The 15,252-nt window shown below is 40.9% G+C and overlaps 2 protein-coding genes across 2 annotated transcripts in view; both read right to left on the bottom strand.

The window, feature by feature from the left end:
- Nucleotides 1–15,252, bottom strand: part of EFHC2 (EF-hand domain containing 2) — a 193,733-nt gene that overhangs the window by 38,380 nt on the left and 140,101 nt on the right. Inside the window, 1 exon segment of the mRNA XM_067722738.1 lies at nucleotides 101–106. Coding sequence (XP_067578839.1) covers nucleotides 101–106 — 6 coding nt within the window.
- Nucleotides 5,768–7,575, bottom strand: LOC137217268 (WD repeat-containing protein 13-like). The gene is made up of 3 exons (XM_067723935.1): nucleotides 7,569–7,575; nucleotides 6,455–6,646; nucleotides 5,768–6,041 (listed from the first exon to the last, which is right to left on the bottom strand). Exons 1-3 carry the CDS (start codon nucleotides 7,573–7,575, stop codon nucleotides 5,857–5,859), a joined length of 384 nt encoding a protein of 127 aa, XP_067580036.1. The 3' UTR covers nucleotides 5,768–5,856.

Raw genomic sequence — 15,252 nt, 5'->3', positions numbered from 1 at the left:
TGATGTCTCATTTTAATCAACAGTGATTTGATTACTAATAAACTTGAACATCTCTTATTTGCTTGGAAATTATATTTCTTCTACAGTGTTCTGTCAGCACATGTCCCTTACCTATGTATTCATTCATTCATTCATTCATTCATTCAACAAACACTAAATGAGTACTTAGTTCATGTCAGGCCACATCAACTGATGGAAAACAAGAGAAGAATGGACTAGATTTGACTCCCAGCCCTCCATGCCTGCACCCTACAGTTAATCACAGACCAAGAGGAAGCCTAAGTCAACAAAGTAGAAAAAGGGCTATAATAAAGATATGTCCAGCTCAGAAAAAGTACTCCTCATCCAGTCTGGCATGTATACACATCAAGGGGGAAATCTAGGAATGCTCCACAGTCGAGGTGTCAATAGAGCAGATGGACCCTGCAGATGAAGGACAATCTGCTAGTCAGAAAAGTAGGGTGGGGAGGGGAAGAAGGTTGGGAGGAATGGGAGAAAACCATATCCTCAAAGATACAAGGAGAGCAAGAGGATGGTACATCTCAGGAGCTGTACAAAGTACTAATAACAGGAGCTACGATTTATCATGTGCTTAATGTACGCCAGATAGCGATCTAACTGCTTCACATGTATGAACTCATTTAACCTCATAACAACACTTTAAGTAGGAACTTGGACTATCCCCATTTTACAGATGAAGAACTAAGGCCCAGAGAGCTCCAGCAAATTGCCCAAGGGCACATGGCTAGTACGTGGTGGAGCCACGATTTGAACCCAGACGGTCAGGATTCTTAGAATGACTAGAACATAGGGAAATGAAGCAAGAGATAAGTTAGAGAGTTGGCAGGTGGGGCCCAATCATGAAAGGCACACATGGGGCATCTGGGTTTTCTTCCACAGGTGAAGGGAATCTCTTGAAGGATGTCAAGCAAGCAAGCACTATGAACAGAGAGTTGGACGTCAGGGCACTCAGGAAGCAATGTGAGTGTAGGCATACCAGTAAGGGCTGCTGGGGCAGAGGAAACAGGGCAAGAGGGTGAGCTGAGAGGCATCAACTAGGGTTGGATGTGCTTGGATGGGTCCCAGTCTCTTTCTTGTTCAGTGTCTGGGAAACAGGGCCATCATGGAAGCTAGCTTTGGACAGCAGAGGGGACGCCTTTTCTACTGAGGTGAGAAGGGAGGAATGCGAAGCTGTGGATGCAGGGGCATGGGGGAGGTTTGTATCTCGGGACCTCTATATTCTCTGTTAACCTGGAGATGAGGTTTTCTGCCATCCATGGTGGAGAATGGGCGAAGGCATAACTATGCCTTTACCCATCCTTAACTGCTTCTTCATCCCTAACTGCCCACTGATCCATCAACTATCCAGTCTGTCATCTATGCCTTCGATTTCTTGGTCCCTATTGATCCTTTCTCTTCAGCTTATAGACATGTTCATGTCTCTCCCAACTTAAAACAACAGCAAAACCTAGCCGCTGATCTTCTGGCCAGCGAAGTCATCCCAGTGGCATCCATCAGCCTGGCAGGACCAGTCTCCCACAGCAGCTTTGTGAAGCAAGGAGCCACAGCAGTGGTGTTGGGCAGTGGTCTGACCCTCCTTGGACAAAGTCACCCTCCTGGGGTTCCTGGACAACTAGGGGGGAAGGGGAAGGGAAGAGGCCTCAGGAGGAATATATTGATTATTCCTCAAGAGGAATTCCTGATAATATGGCCCATGGGAGCTCAAGGAATTAAATAGGAAAGTAAAAGAGAGATGATCATATGCCAACCTCAAGAAGACAGAATGTGTCATAATGGCTGCAGGGGCCATCAGGGAGTTCACATTTATGGTCAAGACTTCCCCTAGGACTTTTTTCCCCCCTGTCTTCTGGTTTTGTTTTCAGTTTTTTATGTACTGTTGCCCGTTACCTTCTATTGCTACTTGTCTTTTGCCATAAAGACTACACTAGGTTTGCTCTTAGATTCTGCAATTTATTTTTCTAGAAAGAAACACTATGCCTTATGCTTGTCTTTGTTTCCTAATAATAGGTTTTAAAATAATAAAATGTCATCAAATTCAAAAAATATAAAAAGTTATATAATGATCTCCTCACCACCTCAAGCTCCAGTCCCACTCCCCAGAATTCTTTTTTCACTCAGCTTTATTGGCATATAAAAGACAAAATTATATATATTTAAAGTGTACAATGTGATGATTTGATATACATATACATTGTGAAATGATTATTAGATTCTGCAATTCTATTTGGAATTTTATCTTGGTTAAGTTGACATTTCCCTAAAATATTTAAAACTTATAACTACATGATTTTCAAAGGTAAGCATGAAATATGATTTTACTCTCAAGATCAAATATGAATAATTCAGCCCTTAGTTTCCCAACTCTCTTTATTTGGCTATTTTATCTGTGGTACAAACCATGTCATCTTCCTTTTCAATTTTTCTAACAATATTCACTTCTTGAAATAATGTTTTATCCTTGAATTTAGCTGTATAACCGTGTGTGTGTGTGTGTGTGTGTGTGCGCGCGCGCGCGTGTGTGTGTGTGTAAAACCTGTTTTAGTGTTCAATGCTGGTCCAGTCTTTCAAGATAAGATGTCCTCCTTGAGTTCTTAATTTTGATTTTCTCTTCATGTTCTGGAGTAGTTTATGAAAGTAATGGGTTACTTTGAGTAATGTATCAAAGAAACTATATTATAGTCCATTTTCTTGAAGATTTAAAAACATTTCTATTGTCTCCATGTACAAAAAACAACTTGTCCCCAATTTGCTTACTCTCAAAGCACTGAAGATTTGATCCATTTTCTCCTTGCGTTACCTGAAGCCACATCTTTGTGGTTTTTAGGTCACTGGTTCTGCTGGTGGTGGTGGTGTTTTCAAGCTTTATTTTGTGTGTTTGTTTTGCTTTGATGCTCCTTATAAGATTCTTTCCTCATATATGACCTTTAAATTTTTACCAAGGTGTATCTGGTGATACCTTTTCACATATTTTGCTTGGAACGGAGTGAAATCTCTCAATTTCCAGACTTTTTTTTTCACTTAGAAAAGGATTTTTCTTTAAAAATTATCATTGATTACTACCGTAGTTCCACTTGTTCAGTTCCCTCTCTACCTCCATTTCTGCTCCTTTTTTCTCAACATTTTAATCTCTTTCTTGTTTTGCTGTGTTTGAGAGTGTTTCTAAAGATAGTTCTCTGGTTTACTACTGAGTTTTCTGCAGTGTCCAGTCTCCTATTAGCACCTCCTGTTTAATTTTTATTTCAGAAAATATGTGTTTTGCACATTTTAATACAACTCTTTCCCTATTTTGGTCTGTTTGCTTCTCAAAGTGGTCTGCTCTTGCTGAGACCATCATACATCTGGTTGTGACCATTAACTAGGTTCTAAAAACAAATAAACAAAAACCAATTTTTCATACGATAAATCACTTTCGGAATCTGCATGGAACCTCCTACACTGCACGGTTTAGTTTCTCTCTGTTTGTGCAACCTTACAAAGAGGTTTATAGAGCAGTCTGGGCATTGGTGTGGGGCTGCACTTAACCAAATTCCATAGGATCTGTCACAGATGGGGCGTATGTGTATCTGTGGGGGGCGCGTTAAGGAAAGGAGGGATCCAATCATGTCCATCCTCAATAAATGTGCCCAAGTCAACATGAAAGACAGAGGGAGAGACAAGCTTTTGATTTGGAGACCAAGAAGCCAAATTTGGGGTGGGGTGTTGGTAGGGAAAAAAAGATTAAGTAGCAGAGAAAAGGCTGGGAGCCTTGTCCCAGTACCCCAACCACTGATAGAGGGACTAGAAAAGAGCCTCTCCATGCTTGGTGTCCCCAGAATTGTGCAGTCCACAGTCTGTACAACCCTTACAGTGGCCCTTCCCTAGGACCACTTAATGACATAGAAGCCCCAAGATAGACTATTTGGCTTACGCTCAATTGACAGATCGTCATTAAGGCAACTGGGTCTCCTATGCCAGGAAATAAATCAGAAGAGGAAGAAATATAAGTCCATTGATGAATACAATGATTTACTTCCTTATCAGAATCTGAAGTAGGAAAATTTATTACATTTTACTGTCATGTCCTATTTTTTTATTTGTTTTGGTCTTCTATGAAGAATTCTGAGCTTGGGAGAGGGCAGCACTGAAATGAGAATTAAATCACTTATCTGAATCAGAAGTCATAGACACAACCTAGGCAATCGACCGGACTACACTCTGACAGTGGCTGGAACTATTAAACTTCACAATGTCAGTGAGAAATCATTTTCAGTCCAGATAATATAATGAGAACTTGTTCCTGGCTCTTTGTTCTAAACACCCTGTGCTTAAATGATGTAATGAATCCTAGCGTGTAACCACAGAACATCAGACCTAAAAACAGCAGTTTTAAAAGTAATTCAGAAATCCATATGCTGATACCTCATCTATAAAGCATAAATGGCTCTAAATCAAAAATAAAGTAAATATGCTCATCTATTAAGAGTTGTTTGACATTTCTATAAAAAATAAAGGGAAAATGAGCAGGAATGAATTAAGATAAAACAAAATAGGGAAGCTGGCTGTCAGTCACAAACCTAACTTCCCTGCCATTTCAGAAGCCATGTTCTCCACTCTGGGAAGGAGGGAGATTCTCTAGCAAGTGCTGGAGCACAGTCCCTCCTAAGCCACACAGTGGTCACTCCCAGGGTCAAGTTTGCCCAGAGCTGACTTGCAGCAACAGTGACTAGTCACGGTCACAGTGACGTCAGGCCTAAGCCTCCTGCAGGCCGAATTAACCCACATGGTGGCAGCAGGTACAACCAGAACAGGGAAGGGTCTCATACCCAGAGAAAACTCAAATTCAAAAAGATACACCCACCCCAATGTTCATAGCAGCACTATGTACAATAGCCAAGACATGGAAGCAACCTAAATGTCCACGGACAGATGAATGGGTAAAGAAGATGTGGTACATATATACAATAGAGTATTACTCAGCCATAAAAATGAATGAAATAATGCCATTTGCAGCAACATGGATGGACCTGGACATTATCAGACCAAGTGAAGTTAAGTCAGACAGAGAAAGAAAAATATCATATGATATTGCTTATATGCGGAATCTAAAAACAGAAAACAAATGAACTTATGTACAAAATAGAAATAGACCCACAAACATAGAAAACAAACTTATGGTTACCAAAGGGGAAAGGAGGGGAGGGATAAATTAGGAGTTTGGGATTAACATATACACACTTCTATACATAAAAAAGATAATCAACAAGGACCTAATGTAATACTCCAATATAAAATAAAAATTAAAGAAAAATAAATTTCACACTGTCAGGAACATCTTCCCTGATCAGGACACCAAAAAGAGCCTAACCCTCCCCTCACTCCTGCACTCTATCCCCTGCCCTTTTTCCTCACAACGCTCAGCTTTAGCTGACCTGTTATATATTTTTGTCTATTATCAACCTGCCTCCGCTAGAACGTAAGCTCCACGAGGGCAGCCATTCCTGCCAGTTTAAGTCACAGCTTGTACCCTCAGTGCCTAGAACAGGTCCTGGCGCACAGAGGTGCTCCACAATGTCTGTCCAAAGCGTGACTGTGTAAAACACTTGAAGTGGTGCCTGTGACATGGCAGACGTTCATAAACGGTTGTTGAATGAATCCATCAATGAATCAATGCATGAAGGCATGAATGAGGAGGTGAACCCCATCCCATCTTGGGTCCTAGAGCTGCCCTCTCCCCCATCCCAACCCCAGAAGATCTGGGAGCCAGCCATCGGCACAACCACAGGAACTTTATTTACAAACACAAGGCTGGGGCCGGAGGCAGGTGGGAAGGTGGACAGTGGCAAGGATGGAAGTCTCCTACTTCTGCTCCCGCCTCCAGACGATGACCATGCCGCTAGCGTCGCTGGAAGCCAGCAGGCTCTCATCGCAGTTGAAGCTGACATCCAGCACGGGTGCACTGTGGCCCTGCAGCTTGTTGACGGCGGCCTTGGCTGCCCGCTCCACGTCAAAGAAATGCACGCACATGTCCTCGCTGCCCGTCACTGCCCAGATGAGAGACCATCAGGAGGTGTTGCAGGAGGCAGCGGGGTGCCCTGCATGTGAAGTCTCTGAGGTGTTGAGGGATTTATGTCCAAGGTGTAAGGTCCCGGGGCTGGGGGCTCTGGGGTGGACCATCCCCAGATGCAAGGTCACCTAGCTGTTTTGGCTCCGCGTCCGGAGTGTGAGGTCTCTGAGCTCTTTGTTGGTGGCGGGGAGGGGTCTGTGTCTTAGGCTGTGAGGTTTCTGGGCTGTCTGGGGGGTCTGTGTTCAAAGTGTGAGGTTGCTGGGGCGTGAGAGTTCTTGAGGCCCAGGAAGTCAGGGCATTAGGATGTCGTGACAGCTGAGCCAGATCAGCACCAGCCCTGGTCCCTGCCCCTCCCTGGCCACCCAGACACCCCAACCCCATGGGACTCACCCACACAGGCCCCCTGGCGGAAGGACATGAGGGGGCAGAAAATGCTGCGTACGGGGTGCGAGCTCTGCTCAATGGGGAAGCTTCTCTTCAGCTGCAGGGTCCCCTCATTGTCCACCACCCTGAGAGGAGGAAGAGAGCGGGTCGGGGGCAGCCTCAGCCCCAGAGGGGGACGAACGGTGGGCCAGTCTTGTGCTTTGTATTAGGATTCCTTCTGCTAAGCAATGGGCTTATTTGTTGCTTTATGCTCGTGGTCTCTTATTTGGTGCTGACCTCTAGGAAGGTCAGAGCCAGCCTATGGCTGACCTCTGGTAAACGCCCATGACTTCAGAGTCTGTAAATACACTCTGTGTGTCAACTCCACCCTGGATCCACAGTTCGTTCCTATATTTATTTTTTTTCTCTCACTTTTATTATTTGTATATCCATCTTGTGTTATAGAATTGTTTGCATCTTAGTAACTCAACTTAATCCCATTTCTGAAACAAGGCAAAATAGAAATAAGTATAAAACCACATATAATAGAAGAAAAACTGAAGGGGTATATGCCCAGGAAGTTTTTTAAATCCCACCTCAACTGCGCTCCTTTCAGAAGAGAGCCATCCAGAAAGGGTAAAGTCAAGAAAGAAAATTTCAATGAGAGCAAAGGTCTCAAGGTTGTTCAGACAGCTGCTGGACCATCTGGAAGCACACACATGCCTTCTAGAACCAGAAAGTATAAGCTCCATGTGGCCAGTGGTGAGGGGACGGGAATGGAATGAATGTAACTGGGCATTTACGGGCTTGGTGTTTAACATATATTAACTTATTTTATCCCCTCAGTCATCTCCTGAATTATTCTCATTTCACAGATGAAGACCATAAGGCATTAGAGAGGCACAATGAGGAGTCAAACTTACCTAGTTTTATTCTAAATCTTAGAACTCGTGATGAAACTGCTAGACTGCCGGGTGCAAATCCCAGCTCTGCAACTTAGTATGGGATCTTGGGTAGCTTCCTTAAGCTCTCTGTGCCTCAGTTTCCTCATCTACAAAATGGGTATAAGAATAGTATGTACATTTTAGGATTGCTGTGAGGATTAAGTGAGTTAATATATAGAAAGCATTTAGTACAGCACCCGTCATGGGGTAAGTAGCATGTAAGTATTAGCTTTTTTTTTTTTTAATTGAAGTGTAGTTGATTTACAATATTATATTAGTTTCAGTTGCACAACAGAGTGATTAAATATTATTATAGATTATCCTTCATTTAAAGTTATTACAAAATAATGGGTATATTTTCCTATGCAGGACAATATATCCTTGTTGCTTATTTATTTTATACGTACTAGTTTGTGTCTTTTAATCCCATACCCTTATCTCCTCCCGCCTCCCTCTCCCCACTGGTAACCACTAGTTTCTTCTCTGTATCTGAGAGTCTGTTTCTGCTTTTTTATATACATTCCGTTGTTTTATTTTTTATATTCCACACATAAGTGACAGCATAGAGTATTTGTTTTTCTCTATCTGACTAATTTCACTAAGCGTAATACCCTCTAGATCCACCCACATTGTCACAAATGGGAGAATTTCATTCTTTTTATAGCTGAGTAATATTCCATTGTATATCTATACCACATCTTCTTTATCCATTTATTTATTAGTTCTAATAGTTTTTGGGTGAAGACTTTAGGATTTTCTATATGTAGTATCATGTCATATGCAAATAGTGACAGTTTTACTTTTTACCTTCCAATTTTGATGCCTTTTATCTCTCTTTCTTGTCTGATTACTGTGGTTAGTACTTCCAATACTATTTTAAATAGAAGTGGCAAGAGTGTGCATCCTTGTCTTGTTCCTGACTTTGGAGGAAAAGCTTTCAGTTTTTCACCATTGAGTATGGTGTTAGCTGTGGGTTTGTCATAAATGGCTTTTATTATGTTGAGACATGTTCTCTCTAAATCAACTTTGATGAGAGTTTTTACCATGAATGGATGTTGAATTTTGTCAAATGCTTTTTCTGCATCTATTGAGATTATCATGTGATTTTTAATCCTTCCTTTTAGTAATGTGGTGTATCACACTGGTTGATTTGCAAATAATTGAACCATTTTTGCATCCCTGGAATAAATCTCACTTGATCGTGGTATATGATCTTTTTTATATACTGTTGAATTCCATTTACTAATATTTTGTTGAGGAATTTTGCATCTATATTCATCAGAAATGTTGGCATATGATTTTTTTTATAGTGTCTTTGTCTGGTTTTGGTATCCAGGTAATGGTGGCCTTGTAGAATGAATTTAGGAGTGTTCCATCCTCTTCAATTTTTTGTAATAGTTTAAGAAGAACAGGTATTAGCTCTTGTTTATATGTTCAGTAGAATTCCCCTGTGAAGCTGTCTAGTCCCGGACTTTTATTTGTTGGGAGTTTTTATTATTAAAAATTCAATTTCACTACTAGTATTCGGTCTGTTCAGATTGTCTGTTTGTTCCTGATTCAGTCTTGGAAGGTTGTATGTTTCTAGAAATTTGTCCATTTCTTCTAGGTTGTCCAATTTGTTGGCATGTAACTGTTCATAGTATTCTTTTTGATTTTCTGTATCTCTGTGGTATTGGTTGTTATTTCTCCTCTTTCATTTCTTATCTTTTTATTTGGGTCTTCTCTCTTCTTGAAGATTCTGGTTAAAGGTTTATTAATTTTGTTTTTCTTTTCAAAGAACTGGCTCCTGGTTTCATCTTTTCTATTTTTTTTGGTCTCTATTTTATTTATTTCCTCTCTGATATTTATTATATTTCCTTCCTTCTGCTGACTTTGTTTATTCTTCTTTTTCTAATTCCTTTAGATGGAAAGCTGAGTTGTTTATATGAGATTTTTCTTGTTTCTTGAGGTAGGCCTGTATTGCTATAAACTTCCCTCTTAGAACTGCTTTTACTGCATCCCATAGATTTTGGAAAGTTATGCTTCCATTTTCATTTGTTGCAAGGTATTTCCTGATTTCTTCTTTGATTTCTTCATGGACCCATTTGTTTTTACTTAAAAAAACCACCAATGTTGTTTAGTCTCCACATGTTTGTGCTTTTCCCATTTTTCTTCCTGTAAGTTATTTCTAGTTTCATACTGTTGTAGTTAGAAAAAATGCTTGATATAATTTTTATCTTCTTAAATTTGTTGAGACTTGTTTTGTGGCCTAGCATGTGATCTATCCTGGAGACCATTCCATGTGCAATTGAGAAGAATGTGTATTCTGTTATTTTTGGATGGAATGTCCTGGAGATATCTATTAAGTCCAACTGGTCTATTTTGTCATTTAAGATCATTGTTGTCTTGGTGATTTTCTGTCTGGATGATCTGTCTATTGATGTAAGTGGGATGTTTAAGTCCCCTACTATTATTGTATTGTTCTCAATTTCTCTGATTAGGTCTGTTAGTATTTGTTTTATATATTTAGGTGCTCCTATATTGGATGCACACATGTTAACAAGTAAAATATCCTCTTCTTATACTGATCCCTTTATCATTATATAATGCCCTTCTTTGCCTTTTGTTATAGACTTGTTTTAAAGTCCATTTTGTCTGATATAAATATTGCTTTCTTGTCATTTCCATTTGCATGAAATATCTTTTTCCATCCCCTAACTTTCAGTCTGTGTGTCTTTAGTTCTGAAGTGAGCCTCTTGTAAGCAGCATATAGATGAGTCTTGTTTTTTAACCCAATCAGCCACCCAATGTCTTTTGATTGGAGTATTTAGTCCATTGACACTTAAATAAATTATTGATATGTATGTACTTATTGCCATTTTACTACTTGTTTTCTGGTTGCTTTTGTAGTTCTTCCCTGTTCTTTCTTCTTCATTTACTTTCTCTCTTTGTGGTCTGATGATTTTCTTTAGTGCTATGCTTATGTTCCTTTCTTTCTTGTTTTTGTGTATTTGTTGTAGGTTTTTGATATGTGGTTGCCATGGGGTTCATATAAGTTAATGTATAACTATATCTATTTGTGTGTGTGTGTGTGTGTGTGTATACACACACACACACACACACACACACCCCACATCTTCTTTATCCATTCATCTCTTGATGGACACTTAGGTGGCTTCCATACTTTGGCAATTGTAAATAATGCTGCTATGAATACTGGGATGCATGTAACTTTTCAAATGAGACTTTTGGGGTTTTTTTGGATATATATACAGGAGTGGAATTGCTGGGTCATATGGTAGCCCTATTTTTAGTTTTTTGAGGAACCTCCATACTCTTTTCCACAGTGGCTGCACCAATTTACATTCCCACCAATGATGTCGAGGGTTCCCTTTTCTCCACATCCTCACCAACGCTTGTCATTTGTGTTCCTTTCGACTATATGTTCTAGTTCCTTGTTAAAATTCTCACTGTGTTCATCTATTTTTTTCCCTAATTCATTTAGCATTCTTATTACTAATCCTTTGAATTCTTTATCTAGTAAATTGTTTATTTCTGTTTCAAAAGTTGTTTTTTTCAGAGGTCTTCTCTTGTGCTTCCAATTGAGACAAATTCCTCTGTCTTCTCATTTTGCTTCTCTCTCTGTCTCTATGAAATTAGGTGAAACAGTTACCTATGGTGGTCTTGAAGAGGTATCCTTATGTGGGAGCAACCCTATACAGTCTGTATGTGCCCAGTGGCATTGGTGAGAGAGCTGGATTTGATGTGAACACAAGTCATGTCTTTCCTCAGGGTGTGCTGGCAGGTATCACCTAGGTAGACAATGGGGCTGGAGATGGAGGGGCCAGGGCAGAGCAAGGTGTGAGGGGGGCTTCCCCTCTGCTCAGTGGCCATCACCACCCTATGAGGGGTAGAGTCAGGTTCCAAGTTGCTGAAGCAGAAGCCCTGAGGGTCCGGGCTGAGCAGGCTCAGTTCCATTTAAGTGTGTGCTGTTCCTCCTCCCAGCACCAGCACCAGCACCTTCACCCAAGAGGGGAGCAGTGCTGGAGCAAAAAGGGCTGGTGTGGGTACTCGGTGAGAGCCACGGCATGGGCTGTGGTGGTCTGGCCACTGCCAGAGATCAGTACCACCTCTGATACACCACCTGCATGATCACCAGAAGTGGCTACCCCCTCCTTGATCAGACTCTGCTTAGGGTTTGAGCCACTCAGTGTCTATTAGCCAGGCTTCCTCCTCAGTCATAACAGCCCTCACTCCAGTGTGGAGCTACAACACAAGGCAAACAGTGCTGGAGTGTTCACTCGGCTCAGGCTGGGGCGTGTGCCAGGGCAGTCACAGGAAACCAATCAGCCACCTGTGTAGTTTCAATCACCCATTCCACCCTGCTTCAGGAGCAAGCAAGCATTAGTGTGCTCCTCATGAGTGGAGTCCAGGCTTCCCACAGCCTTCATATTAGTCCCACTGGCTCTCTAACTAGCCAAGGGGGCTCATCTTCTCTTTGTCAGGCCCCAGGACTGAGGCACTCAATATGTGGCTCGAAATGCTCACTTCCCAAGGAGGGTCTCCACCTGTGTAATCTCCCTTTTCCTCTGAGTCCCCTCCCAGGGGCATAGGTCCCGACCTGATTGCTTCTTTTCCCTTCCTACCCAATTCCGTGTAGATCTTTCTTATAGCCTTGGTTGTACAGGAGTCTTTCTGCTATTTTCAGTTTTCAGTGAGAATTGTTCCACACGTAGATGTATTTTTGATGTGTTTGTGCAGGGAGGTGAGTTCCACATCCTCCTACTCCACCATCTTGATTCAAGTCTCCAAACGCAAGTATTAGCTATTATTAGAATTATTAGTAGGTAGTAGAATGAACTTTCCTTCAAGAAAGGCCAAAATCAGTTAAGAATCCCCTTTCTATAGGATCCTAACTACTATGTGAATGAAAGTTGAATCCAAACAAAGGTCATTGCCTTTGTTCATGCCTGTATTCATTCACTTATTCTTCAACTAACATGCATGAGGGAATAAAAAGATGTGCTGAGTGGCACCAGCCATAAATGCAAGGAGATCAAAGAGACAGAGATCACTGTGAGCTGGGGTGTTCAGGAACATCTTAAGAGAAAAAATGTAAACTGGAATATCTTTAAGGGTAGGAGAAAGCTGGACAGCAAAGGAGAGATCCCTTCCAAAATGGTGTGGAAAGAGAATGACATGAATTGGGTGGCCCAGAAACGTGCCAGGTCCTATGGTGATTGATCGAGGTTCAAAGATGAGGCTGGACAGCAAAGGAGAGATCCCTTCCAAAATGGTGTGGAAAGAGAATGACATGAATTGGGTGGCCCAGAAACATCAGTGCCAGGTCCTATGGTGATTGATCGAGGTTCAAAGATGAGGGCAGCTCATTCATCTCTGAACCCACCATGGGACCTGATACAGGAGTAGGTGCCTAATATATGTTTATTGAATGAATGCTAAATGTACATGGCTAAACAGCACACTGAGAGGCACACCCTCCACACCCAGTACTTTGGGTTGCAAAATTTACTTGAATGAAAAACAGCCAGGTAGGGCTTGCCCTATGGTGGCTTAAGTGTCATTCCCCTCCTGCTCTGTAATATTCTCTCATTTTACATCATAATTGTTACATCATAATTCTCCCTCTTAGGAACTAAAAATTAACATTTAGTTACTGTTTTCATTTTTTAAAACAAAACTGGGACTCTAATTAAAGGAGAAAGCCTGGGTGGCACTAACCTGGTCATTTGTTAGCAACTAGTGGCCACACAGCTGCCTTGCTTTTATTCTTCGAAAAGAGACCATTAGAACACTGTATTTTGGATGAAACAGTAGTTTCACTGTTAATGATTTACCCACTCCCACAAGAATATAATCATGGAAAAAGAAATAAGAGAAACACAGTATAAATATACATGTATATATAAAACCTCAGAAAAAGAGTTGGTCCTTTTTCCACTCTTTAGAAACATAAGAAATAGTCTATCTGTTTTGGCACAACATTATATGGTTTATTTATTCTAAAATGCCAAGAATTTTTTCTAGCATCCCATAAAACTCAAGGCTATAAGAATGGATATGCTTCAAAAATAGAAAGAGAAAAGCCTGAGAGTTATTAAGATTTTAAATAGTGGAGCTGATTTTAACTAGGTCTACACAAGCAAAGCCAAATCCACTTCAGCATAGGTATTTATAATGATGTTACATTCCCCAGTAATGTGTCTAGTCTGTATTTTCTCCAGTGTAAGTTGAGAGTCTGTATGGCATGGTAGAGATTATGTGTGGCAAAATGGTAGACGAGATAGCAATTGAAACTCAAATTGCTGGCTGAACTTGTGAAAAAGGAGAGAAAATGTCACAGGTACCAAGGCAAACAGGTAGCTGGTACAGCCAGAGAGGAAGGTGTACAAACTAACAGGGCGGCACCTAGGGGAGGTGGGAATCGAACACTGTTAACAGGTAAGAGCTTGGATTTTTTTTTTTTTTAGAAGATGTTGGGGGTAGGAGTTTATTAATTAATTAATTTATTTTTGCTGTGTTGGGTCTTTGTTTCTGTGCGAGGGCTTTCTCTAGTTGTGGCAAGCGGGGGCCACTCTTCATCGCGGTGTGCGGGCCTCTCACTGTTGCGGCCTCTCTTGTTGCGGAGCACAGGCTCCAGACGCGCAGGCTCAGTAGTTGTGGCTCACGGGCCTAGTTGCTCCGCGGCATGTGGGATCCTCCCAGACCAGGGCTCGAACCCGTGTCCCCTGCATTAGCAGGCAGACTCTCAACCACTGCACCACCAGGGAAGCCCCAAGAGCTTGGATTTTAATGCTCACTCAGGCACAAGAAACAAGGCCTCTGGCCAAGGTGAGTAGCAGTTTGGAACTCCTACATACAAAGCCTGTATATAAAGTTAGAACTGTAAAAAGGCTGCAACTGAAGTGAAAGAAGGATTAATAAACTCTAACCATTGTCTTAGAGAGATGACAATGGACCTTTTTTCTGAGTCTCTGTATAAAAAGGGAGGGAGAGAGGAAAAAAGGGAGGGAGAGAGGAAAAAAGGGAGGGAGGGAGGAAGATGGATAGATTACCTGATAGATCTCAAAGCCAATATTCTGCCTAATAAGAATTTGTAGTACAAATTTATTTTACCCACTAACTATAGAAAGCTCCAAGGCAATAAATTAACATCAAAATTAAGATTAAATTAAGTTCAGTTTATAAGCCCGCCTGGAGAGGCAAAATCAATACTCTGAAAGTTCTACTGCTGGATGCTAAAATTAGTGGGTGAAAGCTTGAGGAAAAGCAGGATTTGCATAGTCTCAAAGTATCTCTGTCAAGGTATTTATTCACTACAAAAGGAACGATAGTAACTTTACAATGGAGAAATCTGACAAACACCATCTTAATAAAGTGATCAAGGTCAATATCACTAGTAATAAGACATATTGACATCATGAGCTCCTTGATGTGATGCACTAAGAAGGATGCATCATTTCTGTACAATTTTTACAGAAAATTGCCAAGATTACGCCAAAAATGCATAATCTTAGACCAACCATGAGAAAACATCAAAAAAAATCCAAATTGAGGGGTATTCTACAAAATAACTGATTCAAAAAACTTATTCAAAAATATCAGGGTCATAAAAGACAAGGATAGACTGAGGATCTGTTATAGATCACAGAAGACTAAGAAGAAAGAACAACTAATGCCGTGTAGGATCCTAAACAGGATCCTGAGAAAGAAAAAAAGACATTGGTGAAATTCAAATAAGATGTTTAGTATATCGTACCAATGTTAATTTCCTGGTTTTGATAATAGCACTATGGTAAGATGCTAACATTAGGAGAAACTGAGTGAGAGATATATGAGAACTCTCCATACTATTTTGGAACTGTTTTGTAAGTCTACAAT

The sequence above is a fragment of the Pseudorca crassidens genome, chromosome X (assembly GCF_039906515.1).
Source record: "Pseudorca crassidens isolate mPseCra1 chromosome X, mPseCra1.hap1, whole genome shotgun sequence".
In the NCBI taxonomy this organism is placed as follows: Eukaryota; Metazoa; Chordata; class Mammalia; order Artiodactyla; family Delphinidae; genus Pseudorca; species Pseudorca crassidens.
The sequence above is the reverse complement of the archived record's forward strand: the minus strand, read 5'-3'. Positions and strand labels throughout refer to the sequence as shown.